Raw genomic sequence first — 25418 nt, 5'->3', positions numbered from 1 at the left:
TTCGAGAGACTGTACACGCATAATCGGCGCGGATAACAGAACGCAGTTGAAGAGCGCAACATCGAGTTGCGCTAGGTGTCATAAACGTGGTGTCGTAACATTTACCAGACGCAGGATCCTTTTCGGAAAGAGCGCGTCGTGTCGAGATATTTATAGCAAAGAAGTAGGCAACGCCGAATGTAATAATTGACAGCTAGCAGTGCTTGACACGGTGCGTGTGTCGTGTCTCAGACATAAAATTGAAAGGTGAGCAAGTTCGAGTATTTAAGCAAATTTACAAAAAAGGGAGATCAAACGTTTTTCTTACCTCACAGTTTGAATTTCACATCTGAGATACGCTTAGTGCCACTCGGAAAGTGCCCATCTGTAAATGCCAAGGCATGCGCAACGCCTAGTGCAACAACGTGGGCAGTCCCGGCGTACTGAAGAGACTTCTCTCTCTCGCGTCTGTTTATCATGCGCTTAGACTAGCTGTTACCCGTGAACAACGCGTATACACACACCGGTGATGCCGGCCTGGTTAACAGCGCGCGGAGTAGATATCCGCGATCCATCTTGCGTAACCTATTTACCGACCAAGTGATGTGAGCACGTATGACATAATTCAGCGCAGCTCCGAGAAATCTCTCAAATCATCGCGAATGCCGTTCAAACGGTCGACGCTGTAGTTCGCATTCTTACCGTGCATCTAGCGTTAAACCCCCGTTCAATTTGCAATTTTGCTCGCCCAATAAAATTGCAATTTCAATCTAGTAGAGCGAGAGAGAGAGAGAGAGAGAGAGAGAGAAATCTAATTTTTTACATAAAACCAACAATGCGTCTTCTAACAAAGTACATGTTTGCGGTATTTTTTTTGCTTTGACTGAACTTCCTCAATATGCTGCAGAAATTCACCTGCACGTTTTACGAACTCATTGTACATTTACAGTTCCTATACGCTCAGCGAGAAGTATGTCGATGTTCGAAGAGTATCGATAATTTATTAAAGATATGACCGGGAGCAAACTTTCTCCGATCGACAATGTGAATATTCCTATCTCGTGAATCTAAATCAGCGGTCTCTAAACCGGACGTTCGTTCGCCCGGCCGTCCCGTGAAAACTTCTGATCCGCGTGAAATGACGATCGTGGTAGTCGAAGGCAAAGTCTTCGTGAGGGATTTCCACGTCCAACTTGGCGATAACCTTGACAAGACGAGAAAGAGAAAGAGAAAGAAAGAAAAAGAGAAAGAGAGAGAGATTGGCCACCTGCCGTCGGCGGCGAGAGTAACTGGAGCGATGAATTATACGTTGGATATCATCTTGTGGCTGTCGGCAGCTGTTGAACGGACGAGGAGCGAACGAACGAACGCGGCGACGAATCAAACAAGCCGGCCGGCTTCCGCGGATAAGCGAGGCCACGGCGAAAAGCAAGAAGATATTAAAACCGGGGGCCGCACCGGCAGGGAGATAAGACGGCGTTATTTGCCGGAAGCGTTAGCCCGGCGCAGATAATGCGGCCCGATTGCGGGGCGGTTTACGGAGAAGCATCCGCGACGTCACGCACGAATGCCAGACGCGCGGAGTAAACGCGGTTGATCAAATATTTGTAAACTAATTTCGTAATGGTCGGATATATCGGCCAGTAATTCCCCGCTAATAATACACGATAATACTATCCAATTGCTAGTAACGCTCGTAGCAATTTCTACAGTGTATATATATGTATATATATTCATGTACAGCTTCTATATCAGATACTGGGTCAATGACGGAACGAAGTACCGCAGATGCGAGCGCTTTCGAGGTTACCGATCAGTGGTGTTATTATTACAAGTTACAAATCAAGCAGATTATAAAAATCATGAGATACATGTTATTTTCAGTAATCGTTGACTCTTTTAAAACATAGAGTTCTCTTTTTTAAAAACCGTTCGTCGAATTGTGTTGAAATGCAGCATCATGTGCTAATGAAGCAATATGCTTTCAAGCAATACCACTGACAATGAGTTTCCTATCTCATCTTGCATCGCAATCTTGCGCACCAAGATTCGTCAGATCGTGGTGTCTACGCCACGCCGGTAAACGTGAGTTTCGCACGCACTCTCGAGAGCGTTGTTTACGTCTCGCATCGCTGTATACGCGCGCGCGGATATATTATAATTGAGGCCAGTCGCAGGTTCGGCCGCGCGGCCGGCCGGTGCTGGGATGTCTATCTTTGGACCCACGCATGAGAGAAGTGTGTGTATGCGCGCGCGCGAGCGCACGCACAAGATCTCTTACTCAATCGGCTCACGCCCGTCGCACCGCGCCGCGCCGCACCGTACCGTACCGTGCTGTGCTGTGCCGTGCCGTGCTGTGCCGGTGACCAGTGACACCGTTAAACGCGGCCATTATTTCGAATGCGTGGCCACGGGTCGGATATTTCCGTGGTGCCGCCGTAGATAGTGCCGGTCGACCAGCCGGCCGGCCGGCCGGCCGGTAGGCCGGTCGCTCGCTCGATCGGCCGCGCGACGCACTCGCGACTTTCCGCGAAACGAACGCACTCCCACCGCGTAGCGTTCCGCGCGCCGCAGAGTTCCGCCACCATCCCCGTCATCACAGTAAAAGGCACTCGGAGCCAGCGGTGCTCAACCGGCGTCCGCTTTTATCGCCATCTCGGCAGATAACGAGAGGCGCTCGATTGACATCATTTTGCTAATTGCTTGACAGATTGGCAGATTTTGTTTGACATGGAAATATTGACACCGCGTGAAATCCAGGTTTATTATCAAATCGTGTATATGTATATTAAGAGAAAATCTTTAATACTTGTTTCTCTTTTATTCTCACTAATAACCAGAAAGTAGAATAATACATTTAAATCTGAAAGATTGGTATTCTTCGAGATTCTTATCGGATTAATTATTTTCCAAGCGTAAAGATTTATAATTAATATACCTTCAGTTTTGCTTGAGATTTCAGCTATTTTTATTTTTTGCTACATTTATTTATTAATGAAAAAGATGACAAAATCTGACATGAAATGTTGATACTGCGTGAAATCTAGGTTTATATCAGGTTTTGTAAGAGTAAAAAAAATATTTAGTACACTTGTTTCTCTTTTATTCTCAATAATGGCTAGAAAGTAAAATATTAAAGTAAAGCATATTAAAACATTTAAATCTGAAAGATTGATATTCTCATCGGATTTTTTGCTCTCCAAGCGTAAAGATTTATAATTAATATTCCTACAATTTCGCTTGAGATCCCAGATATTTTAATTTTTTTGCTCCATTTATTTATTAATGAAAAAGACGACAAAAGTTTTATCGGCAGAAAGTTTCGGCGTTTCAATATAAATTTAATTTATACCTTCGAAATTATTTGAGATGCAAATTTAATGCAAAAATTTAAAAAGGCTGTGTATATTTGCCTCCGCGAAAAGTACTTCCCACCACCGAGGCTGAGGCACCCGAGTTCCGCCACCTTCCCGGCGCGGCGCAATGAAATGCGCGGGTCAGCGGTGCTCAACTTCGTCCGTCCGCGCGCGATCGTCCATTGGCGTTGGCGTTGACGGTTCACGGTATATATTTACATGACTCAACCCCTTTCAAGATTACAATTGATAAGTCAACTACGAGTGGAGATCTACACCTGCTTTGGGTGGAAAACGTGACGACTGTGACGAGTGATCGAACGGACTAAAGCTGTCGTCGAGATCTTTTGGCACGGAAACACGCTTGTATTAGTCATTCCTGAGATGTCGAGCTCAACATTTGATACTGATGTATTTCGCAATTCGTGCCACCACGCGTCTATCACGTTTTATAGAATGCGCGATTAGTAATTAAAATTAGTGTCGTGCTATTCCTTCTGTCTGTATTCAAATTTCAACAACATCGTGGAATAATATTTTTCTTCGCGCGTTTCACGATTTCACGCGCGTCCAAAACATATAACGTCAATCGTTTACGTCATTAACCTTTAGCTCAGCTGCTTTTACGTCATTAACCTGACGGACCGCACATCTGTGCGATAAATATTTTATTTCCTCGTCTTCGCGTCTCCTTTTATATTAAAGAAAAAGAAGATTGCGTGCATTACACTTCGATAAGTAACTGAAGTTTAAACGTTACCGTGACGACTGTTTATGTTAAAAATGGGCTTAATGGGGAAGCGTTAATTTGCAAAATTACACGGCAGTTCGAAAGTGCACACAGGTATGTAACTCGGTTGGCCCGGCCAGCTAAAGGTTAATGGTGAATTAACATTTCGTAAACTGACGTACGTGAGTGTGCACGAAAATATATATCTGTGCACGTCCGCGTCGCATAAAGTTGCGCGCGCGAAGATACTACAGAAACGTACGGAAGCCTCGAAAATTACCGCCTACGCGTATTTACACTATGGAGCAAACAGCCACCGCTATTTACCGATTCACGGTTGAGCGACCTTCGGCGCCGTTAAAAATCCGTCGCGCACTCGCGCGCTTCTGCCTGGCGCGATAGATATCCGCCTATATCTATATTACGCATGTAAAGCGAAATGCCTACGAATCGTTTGAGAGATCGTTACTATACGCCTTGGGGAGTACTATCGGGCCATTTAATCGCGGCGCCTAGCGATTAGAGTTGCAGACGTCGACGTCGACGCGGCCGCGGCCGCGGCCGGGGCATTAAAACCTCTCACGATTCCCGGGAAATCGGTGCACACGCCGCGATCGTGCGTTTACAACACGCGTGCGTGTAACGGAAACGTCGACTCCGTGCATGCATGTCTTGCAAGATCGCGAGGTTTCGCCAAAAGGTAAAGAGAGAAAGAAAAAAAGAAGATGGAAAGAAGCTCACGTAACGTTGATGCCTGGGCGTTTGACACAAAAATCACAGCCGGATACCGGTAATAGCAGCCTCCGCGCCGACGTTGCTACGCGGCACAAAATATCACGCATTTGTCGCAGGAATTCGATCGTAAATCATAGACGCGCCAACGGTCGGTCGAGCGATCGTCGGTCGAAGCAGCACCGCGTTGTGCCACAATCGGGCGGGGAGGAGGAGGAGTAGGAGGAGGGAGGGAGGGGGAGGCAACGGAAGAGGGGGAGGGGAAGATACAATAAGAGTCGCGAGAGACCGGACGCGCGCGCGGCGTACTGCGCGGATCCGGTTCGTTTTTCCACGGCGCACCGCGGTTTTCTGCGAAATGGAGCCGAGCCGCCGCGCCGGTCACGCCTGAGCTGTCTAACGGAGGTAGAGAGATATTGCGTTAATGCGTTCCACGTGGGGTCACCCCGGTAGCCGGTGCACCGGCGAGTACTACCGTATCCGCTTCGCGGGCGCAATAGAGCCGCGCTCGCTCGCACGCTCGCACGCCGCCGGCCGCAGTGCCTCTCATTACGAATCTTACCGTGCCTACGTAGCGGTATCGCGACTACGCGTATTCCTCCGGCACGCTTCACCGAGCGTAATGGTATATATGTATTATAGCCGAGGGATAAAAAGAAATCCCTCCCCCCCCCCGCTCCCTCTCTCTACTGTTGGGAAATTCCGATGGATGAATATAAGCCTCGGATGTTGTTAGGGATTGACGAGTATCACTTGCCGTGAGTGGGGATTAAAGAGGGGATTTAATCTACGGGTCGACATTGAGGTTTTTTTTCTATCAAACGTTGCGAATGTCGCGTATCGATCTCATTAAAAACCGATTACCGTGGGCTAATTTATTCAGAAATCGAATTTACGACAATACCTATTGTTATAAATTATTATTTACGCCTAATAAACTGTTACTGCCACATTGCGTGTTAGAAGCAAATATTTCACGGTACAAATAAACAGTGTGAAATAATTGCGCTAATTGAAATTTTTATTTTTCAACGGTTTTATGCCTCACGCGTTAAACGGCATTTATCGCGGCATACTTGCGCCGCAATTCCGCGAGCGTGCAAAAATGGATGCGGCGGGATGGCACGTAATTCGAGTCGGCTCCGCCGGCGAGAAAATTGACGGATCGCGCGCATCGTGTATACGCAGTATACGGCATCGTGTGACGTCAACGACACGAGAAGCGTTTCCCTCGGTTAACCCACTCGTTAACCCGTCCGCTTATCGACTTTCAATTTTACCGTCTCAAGTCCGTGGCGAGACGTTCCTTGGCCCGGCTTCGTAAATTCGCACTGCATTTGGCACGGCGACATCGATATCGATAGCGCGACAGTATATAACATTGCTCTAAAAAAAAAATCTCTACTTTCTCCATGTTAATTTATTTTATGTTATTCAACGAACGTGTTGTAGCATTTCTAATATTAATTTCATAAAATAATTTTCGCCACCAATTGTAAGTATGACGCAGTTCAAATTAAATTTCGGAGAATTTATAATATCGATATATATTTTTATTAACTTCAGTAAAAATTATAAGAAAACATAAAGATAAGATAAATATAGTTATTGTATTCGTAAAAAAAATCTACATTTTTGCCTAAATAAGGGAAGGTAAAATCGCGGCGGAGGAGGGGGGCGGGCCGAGGGGAACGCGTCCCCCCAATATATATGCAAATATATGATAATTTCGAGTAAATTAAAATAACGTTTACATGTGTACCTCAAAAGAAACCCTAACGAGTTAAACTTCAAACTATACTCCTTTTGTTTTTTATTTATGTTTTTTCTCAGTTCCCAAAGTTCTCCCCAAAAATTTATAGCCACGGCTCAAGTGACAAAATTAGACAAAATTAGGCTATTTATATTTCCTCAAGGAATTCGTACATATCGATCAACAAACAGCCAGAGTCATAAACGAGAATTCGCAAGCAGGTTTAAAGAAAAAGTTCTGACGCGATAAGCATATAATAATACAATTTATGTTATCAGATCATTTTGTACCATTGGTCATTTTCCAATGAAGGAAATAAGCTCTCTAAAAATTAAACGTTTTAGAATTTGCTCCGCGTCGACACGCGCCTCCCTGAATTTTCTGTTTCGCGAGAAGCGAGACTTGTTTCCACTAGAGGTGGTATAGGCGAGAGGCGAAACAGGGTTAAAAGGTGGTGGTGGCGGCGGCGGCGGTTGGATTCTCCGGTGACGGAGCCGGCGTTCTACCAACGCTCGAATTGGGATGCAACGCGTGACGAGGTGAAGCTTTTCCCTCCCTCCTTCCCACCCGCCATCTATCCCGTCGACGCAGAGGGAGAGAGAGACAGGGAGAGAGAGACAGAGAGAGAAAGAGAGAAAGAGAAAAAGAGAGCGAAAGAGAGAGAGAAAGAGAGAGAAGGAGGATGACGCTCATGCGCACCGCGTAAATGGGGCAAGCCACTCGATCGTCCACTTTAGGAACGGGGTCACGAAAATTAAATTTTCTGATTAACGACACACGCGCGCACATCGGCGTCCCCGTCGTCGGCCGCGCCGACGCGACGTGTTTCACGACTCTTCTTTCTTTTTTAATAGCTCCGTGTATCTTTATCCGGACGTCGCCCGGGATATAAAAGCTTTTATATACCGCGCGCGCGGATTCGATCGGGGGGAAGGGAGGGAAGGGTAAAAAGCTCGATTTGCTCGATGCCGGCTCTAAATCGTTCGGCGGGGTCTAAATCGTCGATATCGGAACGTATTCGTTTCGTCGTTAGGGGGCTATGTATCACCTGACGAAATTAGATCACGCTTGGATCCTGTGACTTGGATCGGTCGACGTCGTCAGGGCGTCCGCGTCGTCGAGAGCGTGGTTACTCTTTACGCCACTCTCCGCTATCTCGCCGAGAAGCCGGGCGGCAGCGTGCACGCGGGATCGTCGTGCGATTATACGTCGTGCGTGTTAGCGTTAGCGGGCGCGCAAGCGCGTAGCGCGCGTATAACCCGGCTCGCTCTCGTGACGCGCGCGAGCGAGAGTCCACCCGGGATGTGACGCCATATCTCGTATGCGCCGCGCGAGTACGCACGATATATTACGCCTTCGATTCGTTAATCTTCTTAAGGATCGTTAACCCGCTACGCGCCAAGAATACTCAAATATCGCGTGGACGCGAAAGTCTATAACCGGCGCGGGCGCCGCGGGACGCGACGCGATGGCGCGAAGTCGCGACGCTTTTACTTTCGAATTCGCGCTTTCAAGGCGAACGAAAACGCCAAGCTCCTGTTATCCGCGGCTCTCGATCTCTCTCTCGAAACTCCGCTCTCTTATAGTTAATTTTTAAGAACGTCGCGTGTCGCGCGGTTCCGAGTCAGCCGAGAGTTAGAACACCGAAAGTACTTTATCGAGAAAATTAACGCGCATGCAATTTCCGACTCCCGAGATTTTTACAAGATTTTAAACCTCGACAAGTATCGCGAGGTCTTTCTGAAACTCAATTTACGGCGATAACGAAATCGCTGCCGCGAACAACATTCATCGTTGATTCGATACACGTATATGTGTATGTACACGAAGAAAACGATAACCAAATTGTTTTGAATATATATATATGCATATCTAATTAAATGTACAATATAGAATTTCAATTTCACAGCGCGCGCGACATTTACCATTCCGCGCGAGTGGCATCGATAAAGTTTCGACCACTTGTCACACGTGTGCGATCCGCGCGTCGCGGGCGATCAGAAGTTGGCGACACACACATAGACACATGTGCATGCACGCACATACGCATAATGTAACTTGCCGACGGACTCACCTCCTGGCCGTTCGGGGCAATGACCACGTCCACCTCGTCGAGATGCTGGCGATGCTCCGTGACCTCGGCGTGGATCTCCCTACCGTTGTACGTTAGATAAACCTTCTGACCGGGTACCAGCCGGGCGCCGGTGACGGAGCCGAAGCCCGGTCCGATGAGATCGCGGTCCGCGTACTCCTTCGGGCTCGGCGGACTGCCGCCGGTGATGTCGAAGCGCACCGTGTACAGAGTCTTCGGCGTGACGCCGCTCTTCTGGCCCGGCGACTCGGCCGCCTGCGGCGTCTTCACCGCGCAAATGGCGCCGCTATAGTACTTGCCGTCCTGGCCGGGAGCGCACACCCTGGTGCCGATAATGCTGCGCTTCGCCAGCCTCTTGCCCGTCGACATTATTCGCGGCTTCTACCAGGTGACGCGATATCACTCGGTTTCGCGCGGATCACTTCTTTCTCTCTCGTCTTCTGCTTCTGCTGCTTCTTATTATTCTTCTTCTTCTTCGCAGTGGAGGATCACTCGATCGTTCTCGCCGATCGTTTTCTCGCGCGGAGTCCCGTTGCGCGAGGCGACGCGACGCGAAACATTCACGCGACGAAACACTTTTTCTGTTCCTTCACATGCTCCTGTCCACTCGACTGTCCCGCAATCCCTCTCTCTCTCTCTCTCTCTTTGACGCTCGTCGGAGCACCGAGCACACGCGCGGAGCACAAGTTCAAAAATCCAAGTGCGCGAGACGAAGACGCGCACGCCTGCGAGACGTGGCACGACACGCACACTCCCGAAAGGAAAGAGTCGGATCCCTTTAAACGACTATGTGGCCCACCGTGAAATCCCCAAGGGGGCCTCCCTTTCTCTCGCCCGCTCTCTCGCGCTCTCGGAGATCCCTGCTCTATCCTTCTTTCATCCCGCTTTAGGTCATCGTACCGACCAGCTTTTTTCGTCACGCACCAATCGCGCCGTCGGTCGTGTACCTGCCACCGACGGCGGCGGTGGCAGTGTTTAAAACTCTCTCGCGCGCGCGCCGGGGGGAGACAGGGGAGGGGGAGGAGGAAGACGCGGTCGCCGAAGGACAAGGGTTATCCGCGCGCTCTTAAACGGTGTAGGTGTAGGGACGCGGCGGCCTCCGCGGCCTGAACACAGAACTCAGCGTATCAACAAAGCGGCGTGCACCGTCGCCCGCGTTCGTCACGCCGTCCGCATATTCGAGGCACTTCGTGATCGATTCGTGGCGATGCGCTGGCGTGCACACGGCTGACAGCATAATAATACGTGGCTAACGCGCGCCGACGTTAGACGGGGGTCCGGTGCTAGACGGCGGCGTCCTAGCCGGGTCGTTAGACTCGTACGTTTAACAGCGATCCGCACGGGAGTAGGATACTCTCTCGCGGCGCCCGACATGTGACGCACAGCTGAGCGACCGGGAGGGACTGAGGACAGACTGGTGCCAAGCGGCTTTCACTGCGCCGGCCGGCCGCCCGCCCGTCCGGGAAAAACAGCTGATAGATAACAACAAACCCACGTGACCCGGCCTCGCGCGCCGATTGGCCGCTCGCGCTGACCTACTTACTCCGATTGGCCCGCCGCCCGGACAACGAGACGAACGGGAAAAAATCGCAGGCTTCGTAGCCTAGGCAAAGAGCGCTCGCTCGACCAGACGCTCCACTCCACCACGCTTTCACGCCCCCCCTACCTACCCCTCTCTCGCTCCCTCTCTCTCTCTCTCTCCCCCGCCCTGACCACCGCGATTCCCCCTCCCTCTCCCCGCGGGAGGCCGACGGGCGTGCGTACTCGGCGTTTCTACGAAGCGACGCCAACTTTGTCCGCGTACCCCTCGGCCCTCGGCCCTCGCGCGAATATACCCTCGATATGCCGAGATGCCGCTTTCGCGAGATCGCTTTCTTTTTCAGACATATGGACGATTCGGGCGGACGACGGTGCGTAGCGTTCAATCCATATTCCCGAGTCGTCATGGCGGCGGTCAGCTGTTGCCGACGCTACGCCGGCCACGCACGCCCGGGACGGTTGTTTTTCGCCGTCAGCTGAGAAGCCCGGCGCGGCGCGGCGCGGCGCGGCGCGGCGGTGACGAAACCGACGCGAGCGACCGATCGCCGTTGCGCGGAGCAAAGCTCGACGCTCCGCGAGACGTTCCCGTCGCTGCCCGCCCCGCTCCCCCCGATCCCTCCCCGCGCCCCGGCGATACCATACTGCGTCGCGTTTCTCGCGAAATACGTCGTATTTCGGCGAAAGCTCGCTACGGGGGGACGACTGCCCGCGCATCGGACGCCGAGACGATCTCGGCCACGCTCCGCGTCGCGTCTTTCTCGATAAGGGCCCGGCTTTCCGCTTCAGCTGTCAGCGCTTGGTCGGCCATTTTGCATCAGCTGAGTCGCCCGGTGACGACAGCACGGCGAGTGGAGGGTCTGCGCGTACCGAATGCCGAGGACGCCGGCCGACGCCGATCCACTGGGCGGAGGTAGACATTTGCAAAGCCTATATGCGTCGGAGCCTCGCCGCAACGACAACGGAGCACGAGAGGAAACACGAGCGTTATCATCCGTTATACTCTATGTTATGTCCTACTCCTCGTCGTTCGGCGTCTCGGCGTCGAACGACCTCCGCCGGCTCCACCGTCAGTGTCGCGGCCGAGGAGAGGAGTCGCAGGTCGCAAGCCGGCATTCGGCGGCGGCGCATGCGAAGGAACGCCGACGCGGCCGACGACGCGTCGCGCGTCAGCTGGGGGCGCCAGTGATGAAACGCGGAAGAGTGGATGGTCTGCGAGAGCTCTCGGAGCGACGCGACGCCGCGCCGCGCCGTCCCGTTCCCGGCTGTTCCCAGCGTCCGACGGCAACGGGCAATGCAAACGCCTGCGGTGAACGCGCTTCTTCCTCGATTTCCGTCGAGCGTGACGCGAGGACTCCGAATCGTTAATTGTCTTCTGTCCATCTGTGGCGTTCTCCGTCCACCCCTCCCCTCCTCGATCGATCTCGCCGGCCCGCGGCGTCGATCCACTCGATCCGCGAAGGTGCGGGATCGCGCCCGCTTCGCCGGACGCGGATCGTCATGGCGGCGCGGAGGACGCGCGATGAAAATGGCCGGAAGATGCTGCGCTGCGAGGGGAACGGACGAACGTAGGGGGGAAGAGAAGGCGGACCGGCGAAATAGAAGGCAACGGTCCACGGCGTTCCCAGCAGCCTATCCTAGATTTATTTCCGTGGACGTTGCGCAATATGCGCGCGTCTCGTTGGTTCAGCTCGGTATAAACGCTGGCCCTCGTTACAAGTACGAAGGAAGGATAATGAGCGGTCGTTCCGAAAAAATCCCCGATGACGCTCCCCCGTCCCCTTCATTAACTCTCAGCTCCGTTATCTTGATATCTCGACTCTTCAGCAAACGATTCATTTAGGTCTGTCGTCGCGTCGTTGATGGCATTGCGACGAACGTCCATAGAGACGTTAACAGTGTACTAATTGTCAGCAAATTCGAGCAGAATATTCCAGCAGATTGGCATTAACCGCATCCGCATTAAGCCAGTGTTTTACCAGCAGATTTTACATTTCTGTCGGAAAAAATTTGGGACAGGCACTTCGTGTGACATCTGTTTTCGACAGATCTAACTATCTGGGTTATTTATACTTATATTTGTGCACGTGTATTTACGAGAGTATATGTATAAATGAAATTTCCAGTATAAATACCATTTAGATTCATTTTGTTAATAATAGAGAAGTAATTAAGTATACATCTGCATTTTGTTGTATATCTTATTTTATTTTTGTATATCTAATTATATGAAACGTCAAATAATATTTATTATTCTTTTTACGGAAATCAACGCCATTTACACAGCAATGCACAATTACTTTATATTTTTTCGAACTATAACTTGAAATATCGTTATACAATTACGAATCGAACAAATAAAATTCTGATCGCAGAAGTGCATCAAGAATCAATTTTCGTTCCAATCATCGTTGGAATTCCAATCTCGATGCGGCGTGAATCGCACGCCCAACGAGCAGCCGTGAGGAGACAACGTCCTACAAAGTATAACGTTATAAAGTAATCACATATCTCTGGAAAAGAACTTTATTAAAATTTAGCACGTTTTTTCCGCGAATTAAAAACGCGGAAAAGGAATTACTCGCAACGGAGGAGCAAGGCGGAAGCAACAACGTAACTTCAACGCAAACGTTGTGTGCCGAAAGTTAGTACTTACATTACGTGTACCGGCAATGCCGGAAAACTTGGGGAAAGTTCGCACCGCGCTATCCCGGCTAAAGCCGGGTGAATGTTTTTCTCGCACGGGGAATCGCACGCAGGGCCTTATCTCGCGCGGTCGTTCCTTTCGGTTTGCGGTGTAGAGGCACTTTTTCCTCGAAACGTCCCGTTTTAACGCGTTCGGACGTGCCATTGTTCGCGCTCGGCGAGCATGCTTCGTCACTCGTGCAAAATTTCTATAGAAAAAGGTATCCTCTAATTCTCCACGATGTCCTTGAATCGTGGACAAACAATTCGAAAATTCTAAAGGGAAACGACGGAAGCTATACGAATGTCCGATGGGTATAAATTTTGTCTTCGCAGGTATAAGATTAACGGTCGTGTGTATACACCGCTTTCAAAATTCCGTACTCGAGACCCTGATGGAGTTTGGCGCAAAGTGATTTCTTCCCCCCTTCCTCCCGGTAGAATATATCTCTCGGTATCTCTCGCCGTCGCAGATTCCTGGAAAGCGATGTATAATAAGCGATGTATAAGCAGGATAACACGGCGACGGCGATATGAGGGCGATACGCGCTTCGTCATCCGCACGCTCGGTATACGCGGTTGTGATAAGATTACGTCCGCAGTACACGACAGTTTCGTGCCCGGTTAAGACGAAGCGACGACGATCCCGTATCGCAAACGCGAAAACGCTCAGGGAAAGCGATAATGTCGGACGGCGAGGCCGTCGACGTCGGCTCCTCTACGTCATGACGCAGGCCGTGCAGGCTGTCCGTGCCGGGACCTGGCTGGTCGTCCTCGTCCTCGACGCGATCGCGCTCGGCGTCGCCCGCGCGGGATGGTGCCCGTCATTGTGCGTGTGCGATACCTGGTACGATTTGCAGCACGCCTCGTGCACCGGACGCCATCTTTATAGCATTCACACAGGTGCGCCGAGCGACGTGCAGGCCCTGGATCTGTCGAACAACTCGATATCCGTTTTAAATAATTACGAACTGGCGGTGAGTATCGCGCGATCGAGTGAGGCGTGCGTTTAAGAGAGTTAACTCGCCCGGACTCGGGTACAGATGTACGCACGGCGAAACGTTATTTCCGTCCCCTATTTTTGTATACCCGTGACTAATGCGTCCCTAAGCCCTTATTCTGGAATTTGTCTTTTGCTGGCAGAGGCTTTTGTTCAGAAAATTCTCTTTCACTTTTATTATCATTCGTATTCCCATAGGTATTTCAAATCCTTCTTCAAGACGTTTTTAAAACCTTTAAGGGAGAAAGGCCTATCTGAGATTTTTTTAGCTGACATTTGACCATAAATTATCCGAGGGAACCATCAGTTCGAACGTCGTTAAACCGTTTCGGAGCGATGGGAAAGAGCATTTCTCATTTTCAGCATTATTTTTAGCATGCAAACAGTGAAATTATTGTAATAAATAAAACGAATGAAAGCACTTTCTATTTCAACAGAAATTCAAGTTTCGATATAAATAAACGACTTAAAGTTTTCTTGTACAGGGTGATAGTCGAGAAGTGTTGCTGAAATAACCAAGCAGCCGTTGTTCTGTAATGAAAATGGACAGAATGGAATTAATTAAAAGATATCCTGCAATATCCATCATTTTATTAATATGTACAGCAGAAAAAATACACATCTATGAACTTGTAAAAAAGCCGAAAGTTCGGCTAGTCGCATGGCACAGTAATGTATAATCTCTGATGACCTCGATATAACCAGCCATTTCCATGAAAGGCATTTATCTGGAATTCTTCAAAGTCATAATTGCAATTATCAATGCTAAAAAATAAATATTTAAATATTTTCAAATATTTTTCAAAAGTGATTATTGTATGTACAAGTTCAGACGATCATCGTCGGAAATATATCACGTGTAACCAGTCGAATTGTTAGCCCTTTTTTACAGCATTTATTTTTGCAAGTTAGTATACCAGTCAAATTTTGTTAGTTTTTTTTTAATTAAGATATTTATTTATGCCTGCCCATACACGTATTTCCTTTATATATAGTGAGTTAGTAAAAATGACGGGTTTCTTTTGTACTATAGTGTATAATTCGCCTCATTCTGTCCACTCATTGCAAAACAGCCATTTAATTTTAGCAATTTCCCGACTGTCATTCCGTATATAACTAAAATTTCAAATAGGCACTAATCCCTGGGATACCTTACGCTCACACACATCGTAACGTTTTTCTTTCTTATTTTAGGAAGCAGGGTTGACGGAGCTTAAATACCTCAACCTGTCTGTAAATGCAATTAGCGAAATTGGCTTAAACGCTTTTGATGGATTATCCGAGTTAACGGTTTTGGATCTATCTCGAAATCACCTTTACTATCTCCTGTCGGATATTTTCGTGCCGGCAAAAAGTTTGCGAATTCTACGATTGTCGAAAAATAATTTCAATTCTCATGTACCGAGACTGGAGTGCCCCTGGCTCACGGTAATAACGAAAATATTAATTAAGAGTTCCCCTCTCTCTCTCTCTCTCTATCAATATTATATTTACACGATACATCGTACTGGTGATATTGGCGTAACGTAAATATATAACTTAACGTTTTACGAAAGTATTTGTCATGAAAATATTACTTCGATGATCAATGTTTACGATAATAAAATTGCAATATTTACATTTATTGTAGCCAATCTCATCGGTTTTGATTAACCCTTCGTAGTTACACTTCTCTAGAATCCCGTGTTAGTCATACTGGGTCATATGGACCCAGTCGATTTTGAATGATTGCCATTTTAATGGTATCGGTCGGGTTCAAATAATTCTGGAACATACCTTGAACATTCTAGAATATAAAATAACTTCGGTTTTGAAAAAAATCAAATGGCAACATGTTGAAAAAAAATCGTGAACAAGTACATGATTAACGGTTTCTACCTATAAAGGATACTTCAAACTCTTGTAGATGGCGGACCAAGCCCCATTTTAAGCTAGGCATTTAGCTCATATTTAGATCGAAATGAGTGTGGGTCCAATAGACCCATGTGTAACTACGAAGGGTTAAATCTGATCGGCAATGATTAAAAAATAAATAAATTCAATCGCATAGAAAGAGATATGACACTTTTATTTTAATTTAAAAATTATTTTATTTAGGAATTAACTCTGGACTCATGTCGAATTAGCCATGTACCGGAAGATATGTTCGACGGACTTTCGCATCTTCGTACCCTTGATCTTTCAAATAACTTGATGATTCAATTGGACACCGTTGCCCTTAAACCGTTAACATTTTTAAGAAGATTATTAATAGAGGGGTAAAGATTACGATTGAGAAATTTAACACACAATTTGGCTAAATTTCAATTTTTACATAGTTTTTTATATGTATCATTATAATTGTACGTATAATGTATATATGTACAATTATAAATTTTCAGACACTTTTTTAAAATAATTAAGATATCTCCATACTCAGCATATTTAATCTGTTTATATGCAATGTACGCTTATCTATAAAGTACAAAAGATCTACAAAAATAGTTTAGTTATATCTGCTCGCAAAAAATTCGATTTATGCTAATTTGATAAACGAAAACGTTCTCAGATCTCTAATTTCTTTTTCTCAGAAATCCCTGGTCTTGCGACAAGCTTACGCGTGACTTGCAAGTATATCTAACCCACAGGAATATACAGTATTATGCAGTATGCGAAAAAAGTGTGGAGCCGAAGAAATTTGAAAAAATGATCGTCTACAACCCACGGATTAAGCACGAGAAGCATCGGCCCTTAATAACTTCGAACACCAAGAAAAACGTGACAAAGAAGCATCCTGTGCCTACGTCGACGCACAAAAATACAGTTGCTCATGTTAATGCGACAGACGAGGTGAACTTTACGAAAACGTTCAACTCCGTATTGCCGTATTGGTTCCTCGCGGCCGGATTTTTACTCGGTGCCTCGTGCGGTATGTTCACCTGTTACGTTTGGCTCACAAGGAAGATATCTTGTTGTCGCGGATGTCGCAGACAAAGCAATAATGATGCTCAAAGAGTATCGTTGCTGCAGAATCTATGGCAATTTGAGGATTCTGCCGTTAACGATAACGCAATATCTTATCCCGATACTCCACCGCCGCCGTATCGCGAAGTCATGCTGCGACCAGGACTCTATCGTAACGCATCGGGGTTACAACAAATTTAAATAATAACGTTGCCACAAATAGTACGGGATATACTTAGGTTCTAAAAATGAGATATTATTATACTGTTGTAAATTGTGTGATTTGTTGCTTTGAAATTTAGTGCACGGAGAAGCATGTTGATCCTATATTTATTATATTGTTTGTAAAAGGTATTAGTCTTGCGGAAGATAGAATGGTATTGACTTTTACTCCAAGTTACGTGTTTATAATAAAACTACTTTATACAAAGAATACTTTGATGTTTGATGCATGTTATTTTACGAAGTACAAGTAAACTTTTTAAAAAATGAAAAGCAAGCAAGAAATTGTAAGTATTTTAATTTTTAATCAATAAAACGCATTAACAATCGAAAGACAAAAGACACGTTCTGATGTCCTCTAATAGGCAGTGCCATCTTTCAAACGCGATTTCTGAACATACGAGGGTGGTTCAGAAAGTAACGCATGCTTATTTAAGTTACACATTTTATTTAAATACAAAATCAATATGTACAAGTGATACAACTAACCTTGATCTACTGCTCCGCATAGTCACTTAAGACTTGATGCACTTGTCGTATTGAGTGACTAGCTTAAAGATGCCTTCATCGCAGAAGTCTGACGCCAATCCATTTTTGGCTTATTGTGTCACACTTCGACGGTTACAATGCTCGATTCCGAACAAGCACCGGGGTCGACTGTCCAACGGAGTTGTGCTTCTCCACAACACTCGCCTACATGTTGCAGCCAGAACTCAGACTCTGCTCAACGAATTTGGCTGAGAAGTTTTCGATCATTTTCCATACAGTCCTGACCTGGCGCCGAGTGACTACCATCTCTTACCGCCTGTTCACTCACCTGAAGGGATTTTTGAATGGAAAACGTACCGTGGATAACGACGAGCTGCAGGAGATGGTGGCCAACTGATTAAATGGACTGGCGGGAGACTTCTGTGATGAAGGCATCTTGAAGCTGGTCACTCGATACAAGTGTCTCAATTGTCTTGAGTAACTGCGTGGAAAAGTAGATCAAAGTTAGTTGTATCACTTGTATATATTAATTTTGTATTTCAATAAAATTAGTAACTTAAATAATCAAACGTGCGTTACTTTCTGGACGACCTTCGTATGTAAACATAAAAACTTATTCAATATAAAATCTTGTTTAATATGTACACTTAGTTCGTAAAATAGTATATATTGCAGATCAAAAATTTTTTCAATGACAAAAAGAAATAATTCTGATTGCTTTTAATACTATATACGTAATTTGACAGGTTAATAAAAGAACTTCAATTATAGAAAATCTATTTTCTTTTATTCCTAAAATAGTTAATTCAATAACAATATAAAAAATTAAAATGTAATGCATAACATTTTCTCGATAATATCAATGACGAGAGATTTATGCATAATATGCATTTTATTGCAACATTCTTAATCAATGTTTCAAACATTGCAACGGTTGATATGCTACTGAATAACAACTTTTTTAAAAAAAATTTTTTGCACGTTATCGCGCGTTATGTATAAAATATTATAAGCGCGTAATATGCTAAATATGTACATGTATAATACAACGTATATAATTTTAACAATAATTATTTTCGTTTGAACACAATAACGCTAGGAGCAGAATTGTGGTTGCTCGAGACTCCGGGTCATTGTAGCGTAGCCTCATCAAACCTCATATTGTTTTCATCTACGCTTTGGGTCGTGTTTAAAGTGACGGTCTTACCGCCAATCGCGGCGATTATGTTTTCTGTTACTTCATGATCGTATCTCGCGCCGCGAATATTACTAATCACGCTCGCATCTTGGGTGAAGTCGGTCGATACTAAACCAGCAGGCAAACTCATTTTGATTTCTTCCACGATGCCATTCTGCACCTCCAAGCTCAAATTCAGACGATATATTTTACCGTCGTGAGCGGGAAAGTCGAGCGTACGGGTAACTGTAAATTTCGGCGTCTTGCCCATATTCCAATCCCAAGAACGGAACTCATTGACGAAGTTATCAATTCCTGCATAATACCAATTTATGAAAACACTTTAAATTAAATAAGTTTATCGATTAGTTATCATACTTGGTAATTTCCATTTGATAAAGTACATAAGATTGTTTCGAAATCATATCTTCGACTTTCGACATATTTTTCAAATAATAAGAGCCATTTTTCATACATACCAGGGAACCAGTCCTCAGTTGGATTGATATACTTGAATCCTTTTTGTTGTTCAACCAGATCATATCTTCCGTCTTCGAGAACGAGGGCTTTCGTACGCAAATATTCCCAGCCAACAGCGGATAAAAGCTTATCCATTTGGATATTCCGGTTTATATCGGACAAGTTCTTTATTGAAGAACGTACAGAAGACGTCGCATTTGTAACGATACCATTCTGAAAGTGCATTCACCCATTATTTCCTCTCTTCTTATTTTTTCGTGCATAAATCGTAGACCTATCTTTAACAAACAGCGCAATATTGATATACTGCTGATAGCGTTGCGTCACGGAGTCATTTTATGACACAAGTACATATATCTTGTGAGAAGATACACGCGTGTATGCGTCGGCAATATGGAGAAAAGCCTTACCTCTTTTTTTTCAAGAATCGAGTTCAGATTGGCTTTGTTCACGTTGACCAAAAGTGTGCAATGATGATAAGCATTCGGTCTTCCACATTTTGCAGCTGTTCCAGATATCTATATCGCATTGTAGTAAGAAAAAAAAACACGATATAATGAATCTATTTGCAGTTTTAAAACCTCGAAGCGAGCAAAGTACAGTTACGTAATCAATTGCTATTTTGTGCCACATGCTTGTTACATCATTCATGTCGAAATGTTCCCAACTTGTGTGAATTATATAATATACATTGATCACGTGAATTATATTATGTGATCAGTATACAAATTAATTTCTAGTTTTGAATAATTGGATGTAAATAATTCTATAAATATGTTACATCAAAGGATACCTTGCAGTCTCCGTTGACTAGAATATCGTCGCGTTTGTTGATGACGCTCTTCAGGCCCCACTGGCGAAACAAGGCGTTGGTGATAATGTTAAGATTGTATCGCCGATTGTATCTCTCGCGCGGGGTGAAGAACGTCAGGTTGAGATTGCCGTTGTCGTGGTAAACGGTACCGCCGCCGCTGTTTCGGCGCGCCAATGCAATGTCTGCCTTCTCGAGCGCCTGAACGTTGCATTCGAGCCAGGGATTCTGGTGGCGGCCGATAACCACGCAGGGATCGTTCCTCCACAAGAGCAACACGTGATGCTTGGAGAAGTCAAAGTTGCGATACAGCCAGTGCTCCAACGCCAAGTTGACGAACACATCCGTGGATTGCGATATGAATACTGACTTCTTGATGGAGTCGCCGCTGTCTTGGGCGCTATGAGTCGACACGTACCTGCTGGCCTGCCGGGTACCGTCGAGAGACGCGCAGCGTCTGATAGCGACAACCAATCTGGCGCATAGAGACATTGCGTGTGGCGTGTACGAAAGCGAAGTGGAATACCCTGGTTACGTTGGACGAGCAGTTGATCGCAGACTACCTGATCTCTGTTTAATGTCACCGTGACGCAAAGTCACTTGTATGAGTGTGTGTGTGTGTATATGTATATCAGTCTTGGATCTAATGAACCACGAGGCTCCCAAATTGTTATCTCATACGAGATCAGTCTTGGACCGAACGGTCAATCTCTCACGGTAGACGGCGAGCGGCCTCTACTGAGGGAAACACATCAAAACGTTGGTCTGGCTCGCGGTTATGGAGATCAGGTAGTCGTGCAGGGCGATGGTCTGATGCAGCCACTTCCAGGTCTGGTCCAGGGAGTTAATGCGGTACCGAATACCCAAACAATCTCGACAGTCCTTTTGCATTCCTCCGTGTGCTGACAGTTTGAAGCGAGTTAAATTTACCCGAGCCGGAAATAAGGCACGGCTGGCCCGGTCACTCTCTCTCTCTCTCTCTCTCTCTCTAGAACTTCCGTTGGCTAGGTCGCCCGCAACTTCTATATTGCTCACGATGCACAAGTAACTCTTCGTCGTTGTCGCGTACGGAGCACACGAATTCCGATTGTCATGTCACTAGCGAACGTGGAATGAGACGAGGGAGTCATCGGGTTTGGTCTTTATACGACACCCCGTCGCCTTTTCCTCTCGTCGACGGAGGAAGGGATCTCGCTTGGAGAGGTTATCTAGGTTCGCGGCACAAAGTACAGCTGACGGGCACGTGACACGGTTGCAACCGTCGCAACGTCACTCTCCTGACTCTCCTCTCGTCCAATCCCCGCCTGTCCGGCCTGTCCCCCGCGTGCGATCGAATTTCGACCCAGGCGCGTAACGTAAATATCGCGATAAGGGCCCCCCTCGTCGTCTCGTGTAGAGAGCATTTCGGGATTGCGCGCGCGTGCGCGCGCACGCTATCTCGCCGGACGACCCAGACGTCTTGTTTGCGATACGTCTGGTTGCACCGACCGAATCTCGCCAATACGCGGCTGCCTGCACGTAAAATGTAGCCGCGGCAGCCGCGCGAGAAGTAAACACCGTCACGTTTGTGCGGTCATTTTTTAGATGTTTCGTAATTTTTTTGAGTATTTTCTTATGTCATCGATAAAAAGCGAGCGATATGATATTTTGCGCGCCGACGAAGACGTTACCGCGAATTGCTATCTTAAGATAATTAACATTTAGCTCCGTAGGGAGCAACAGTATATATATATATAAATAAAAATTTGCATGTTATATTTTTGTAATCTTTGTTTCTTTATCTCACTCTGTTTCTTGCTTTTATTTTTTTGCTCATCTATCTGCGTAAAAACAAGAAACTGGAATTTGTGAGTTTCTTTTGGACGATATTGCTTAATTCGATGAAAAACTCCACTAATAATCCGACTGGAATTATATTATTAGACTACTCGAAATCAAGAGGCTGATGGTTGCGTTATTTTGCGCAATTCTGTGTATATATAAACAGAAATTTTATATATATAAGCAGATAACTGAGATAACTATAATTTGACTACTAACTATTATTCTGCTAACTATTCGATAAAATTATTCTCTTATTGCTTATAATATTATATAATCGTATGTATGTACCATATATAATATATTTATATATATAGATGTATATTGTACATACAGTATATAATAATAATAATAATAATAAACTAATTGTAAGTGCGAATCAGGCTCGTATTTGCAAAGCAATATAAAAAGGTCGTGGACCAATAAACGAGCAAACACGAATGTTAAGATATCAAATAAATAATATTTATTATCTGCTAACAAAAGAAAAAATATTTGAAATGTTGGTGGAACGTTTCAAATTACACAGTCTTCAACAGTCATATATTAAATTAATAATAATAAGAACAATAATAACTTTGCATATAATCGGATATCAACATAATGGACTACAAAAAATTCAATGGAAGAACTGAATGAATCGACGTATCGGTTGCTTAACATTCTCGCCAACGGGGCCGCAAATAGAATGACTCGGTTTTTATATTGGTTTTGTTATATGTAATCAGCATATGTACTCTCCAAAGCTCATATTGCACGGCCTATAATTCATGTCAGAGATCTCAGAATAGAATTCGACTTCAGCTTTATGCCGTGTGTATCGTGTACATGTGCATTTTTATTCATGTATGTATTCTGATTCGCCAAGTGTTTTTCCGCCTATTAATACGCGGCACGCAAAATTATAAATATAGAATACTATTTTAATACGAAGATCGTCTAAAAGTGACATTTAATGACGAAAGATAATCCTAACACGCGTATCGCGAACAAGCCGGAACATTCCTGGATCCACAGGATCACAATTCCAGGAGATTAGTCGAAATTATTCTCAATATTTCAATGTCTGATGACTTGTGTATTGGAGCACCATTTGTGTAGAGAAGAAAAATTTCTGCAGGCAATTAGTGTATTACATAGATATCAAGCCCGATCAGTCGCAACATTTCTGTTTGTGATCGTAATTTCAAGTTCAGAGAATTGTCAGTTGCCTCCCTCTTTTCTCCCTCACTCTGTCTGTTTTTTTGTTTTTCTTCAATTTGTCAATTATACCATCCACGTTGCTTCCTTTCTCTAAATATAGTTTCACTGCAGAAAGAAAGTCACGTGGCGCAGCTGAAACGAACGGATATTTTTCCTGCACGATCGCAGAGTCTCAGAAGAAACCACGATATACATATTCAAGATACATCGAATCTTACATTAATTATTTAATTCCCGATATCGCTATAATTATCGGGAAGTGTTACATTGATCCGTCGGAATCTAGTCTCTCTTTTCTTTTTCTTTATCTTTTATGCACGCGTGTGGCTATAAGTGCAACGTCAGCATTAATTGCAACTCATACGAAGTAGTAGGGCGCGGAACGCGGTATCTCCTTATTGGCAGGCCTCAATTGCCCCCTCTTTTGTCGTGCGTGATAGTAATTGACATGTAAACGAGACTTTTCGCGGTACAACGTACCATATTTTGCGAATAAATACAGTGTCGTAGATATATCAATGGCGGCAAGTAATTTATTATAAACAAGTATAGAGGGAAAGCACAGAAATGGAAGAAAAATTTGTCAGTCAGCTCGAAACTCGTCGAGTTATAACGCGATGCCTGATAAAGATACGGTGCTTCTTGCTTTCTCTCTCATCACTTGTTCCATTATCGGATGTTTACCAGTAAAACATTATACATGCGAATTTGCATTTGCTAATGGAAACAAGTTTCGACGATGCATTAGACAAGAAATCCAGATCTATGGCGTATTGTTAACATGGCGCAGACTATTATCGAGATAGCCAGATATCGCGAGCTATCGTTAAGCTAAATAAAATATTGGAAAAGTTACCAAGTTTTCCTTGAATCTCTCAAAAAAAGTATTAGTAAATAAAAAAATATTTTAGACAAAAGTTGTTCAAATTAATTAATAGAAAAAAAGGATACAATAAAAAATAGAGGTTTCCGTTTAAAAAATTTAACTTGGGCCCAGTAAGGCCCAACATAGGCCCCGAACTCAAAATCTAATAAGATCGTTTATTGGTCCTCTTTGGACCTTCCAACTTTTATCTAAAACATTTTTCCAATAAATAACCAATATATTCTGAGATAATTAGCCGTTCTGGAACTTTGGTACGCACGGTATATGTATACAGGATGAGCCATTTTAATTAATCCATTCAAATATCTCAAAACTTGTAATTAGAAGGAAACTTTTTATTTTTTATATTAAAAAATATTATGGCAAAATTTAAAATATCTCAGGATATACTTAATAAAAAAGCGCATTATTATAGTGTTTTGAAAACGCTTCGACATCAGCTACAAGAATATATGATAAAAAATGGCGGTTCTTGTTTCGAAAAATAAAATTGATCTTGAAATAGTGCTCTGCACATTCTCTAACTCCTTAACGACAGTTTCGGTATTGTTGCGCAGCTTTTTTACCATATATATAATACCAGCGCTACGATACTGAAACTGTCGTTAAGGAGTTAGAGAATCCCCGTGCTGATCTTGAACACTGAACAACCTTTGTCTGAAAAGTTTCCTTATAAAACTTCCTTATAAAAGCTTTTAGATATTTGAGCGGATTAATTAAAATGGCCCACCCTGTATACAAGGTGTTCTAGGTCAGAATGTCAGATCAATAAAACTTCAGGGTCGTAGATAGGAAATTGAATTTAGAGCAAAAAAGTTCCTATAAACATAGATCTAGACACGTTTCGTTGAAAATTAAGTTAGAGCTAATAAACTTTGAAAAATCACGTTTTTTTGATGATTTTAAAAATAATTTCAAAACCTTTCATTTATATAAAAAAAAGTAACAAAATAAATTTGATAGGTAATTCAATATATAACAACCTAAATTACACCAATTTTAATTACTTTTGATAAAGCGTTCAAAACAATGAAAAAAAACCAGAAACTTGAAAAAATGCAAAAAAATGCATTAGTGAATAAGGGAATTATTTTGAGCATATTTAATAATTTAGTTAAAAATTATTTTTCTTTTACTTTTAATAAAATTGTTCTTCTGAAATGGTCACAGTTTCAGTGAAGAAAGAAGGAGAAGAAGAACGCGCGCTTCAAACTATTTGTAGCATTAAATGGACTGCAGCCTGTGTCACTGTGTTGGGACATTATGGCTACGACGAGAGTAGATAATTGAAGCAAGTTACTCAAATTAATCAGTTACTTCCCGTATTAATATCATGCGTAAACGGCTCTCGGAAGTATAGAATACTTACGCACGTATATGTAAACGGTAAAAAATTATCGTACATTAGTCATCGCGTAAACACATAAGTAGCCCCGCGTAAACGTGGTGGTAAATGTGGAGTAAAAAAAGATAAATTAACTCTGAACTAGTGCAGCCAGTTCAACAATAGAAAGCAGACTCTA

The 25418-nt window shown here is 44.6% G+C and overlaps 3 protein-coding genes across 3 annotated transcripts; 1 reads left to right on the top strand and 2 right to left on the bottom strand.

The window, feature by feature from the left end:
• Nucleotides 1-8624: 8624 nt before the first annotated feature.
• LOC112455884 (zinc finger protein 395-like) lies at nt 8625-10061 on the bottom strand (the record flags this gene model as incomplete). Its single annotated transcript, XM_025018088.1, has 1 exon — nt 8625-10061. A coding segment is annotated over exon 1 (387 nt), but the record flags the coding sequence as incomplete, so codon positions are not given.
• Nucleotides 10062-12607: 2546 nt separating this feature from the next.
• Nucleotides 12608-17239, top strand: LOC112455880 (trophoblast glycoprotein-like). Its single transcript, XM_025018081.1, has 4 exons — nt 12608-13840; nt 15058-15291; nt 15961-16121; nt 16434-17239. Exons 1-4 carry the CDS (start codon nt 13397-13399, stop codon nt 17005-17007), a joined length of 1413 nt encoding a protein of 470 aa, XP_024873849.1. The 5' UTR covers nt 12608-13396; the 3' UTR covers nt 17008-17239.
• Nucleotides 17240-18282: 1043 nt separating this feature from the next.
• On the bottom strand, nt 18283-20714 carry LOC112455881 (lipoyltransferase 1, mitochondrial). Its single transcript, XM_025018082.1, has 4 exons — nt 19968-20714; nt 19585-19692; nt 19174-19387; nt 18283-19009 (listed from the first exon to the last, which is right to left on the bottom strand). The coding sequence occupies exons 1-4, from the start codon at nt 20475-20477 to the stop codon at nt 18648-18650; spliced, it is 1194 nt and encodes a 397-aa protein (XP_024873850.1). The 5' UTR covers nt 20478-20714; the 3' UTR covers nt 18283-18647.
• Between the last annotated feature and the right edge of the window lie 4704 nt (nt 20715-25418).

This window comes from Temnothorax curvispinosus, unplaced genomic scaffold (genome assembly GCF_003070985.1).
Source record: "Temnothorax curvispinosus isolate PA1 unplaced genomic scaffold, ASM307098v1 QBEX01006445.1, whole genome shotgun sequence".
Lineage (NCBI taxonomy): Eukaryota > Metazoa > Arthropoda > Insecta > Hymenoptera > Formicidae > Temnothorax > Temnothorax curvispinosus.
This window is presented reverse-complemented; position numbering and strand designations above follow the sequence as displayed.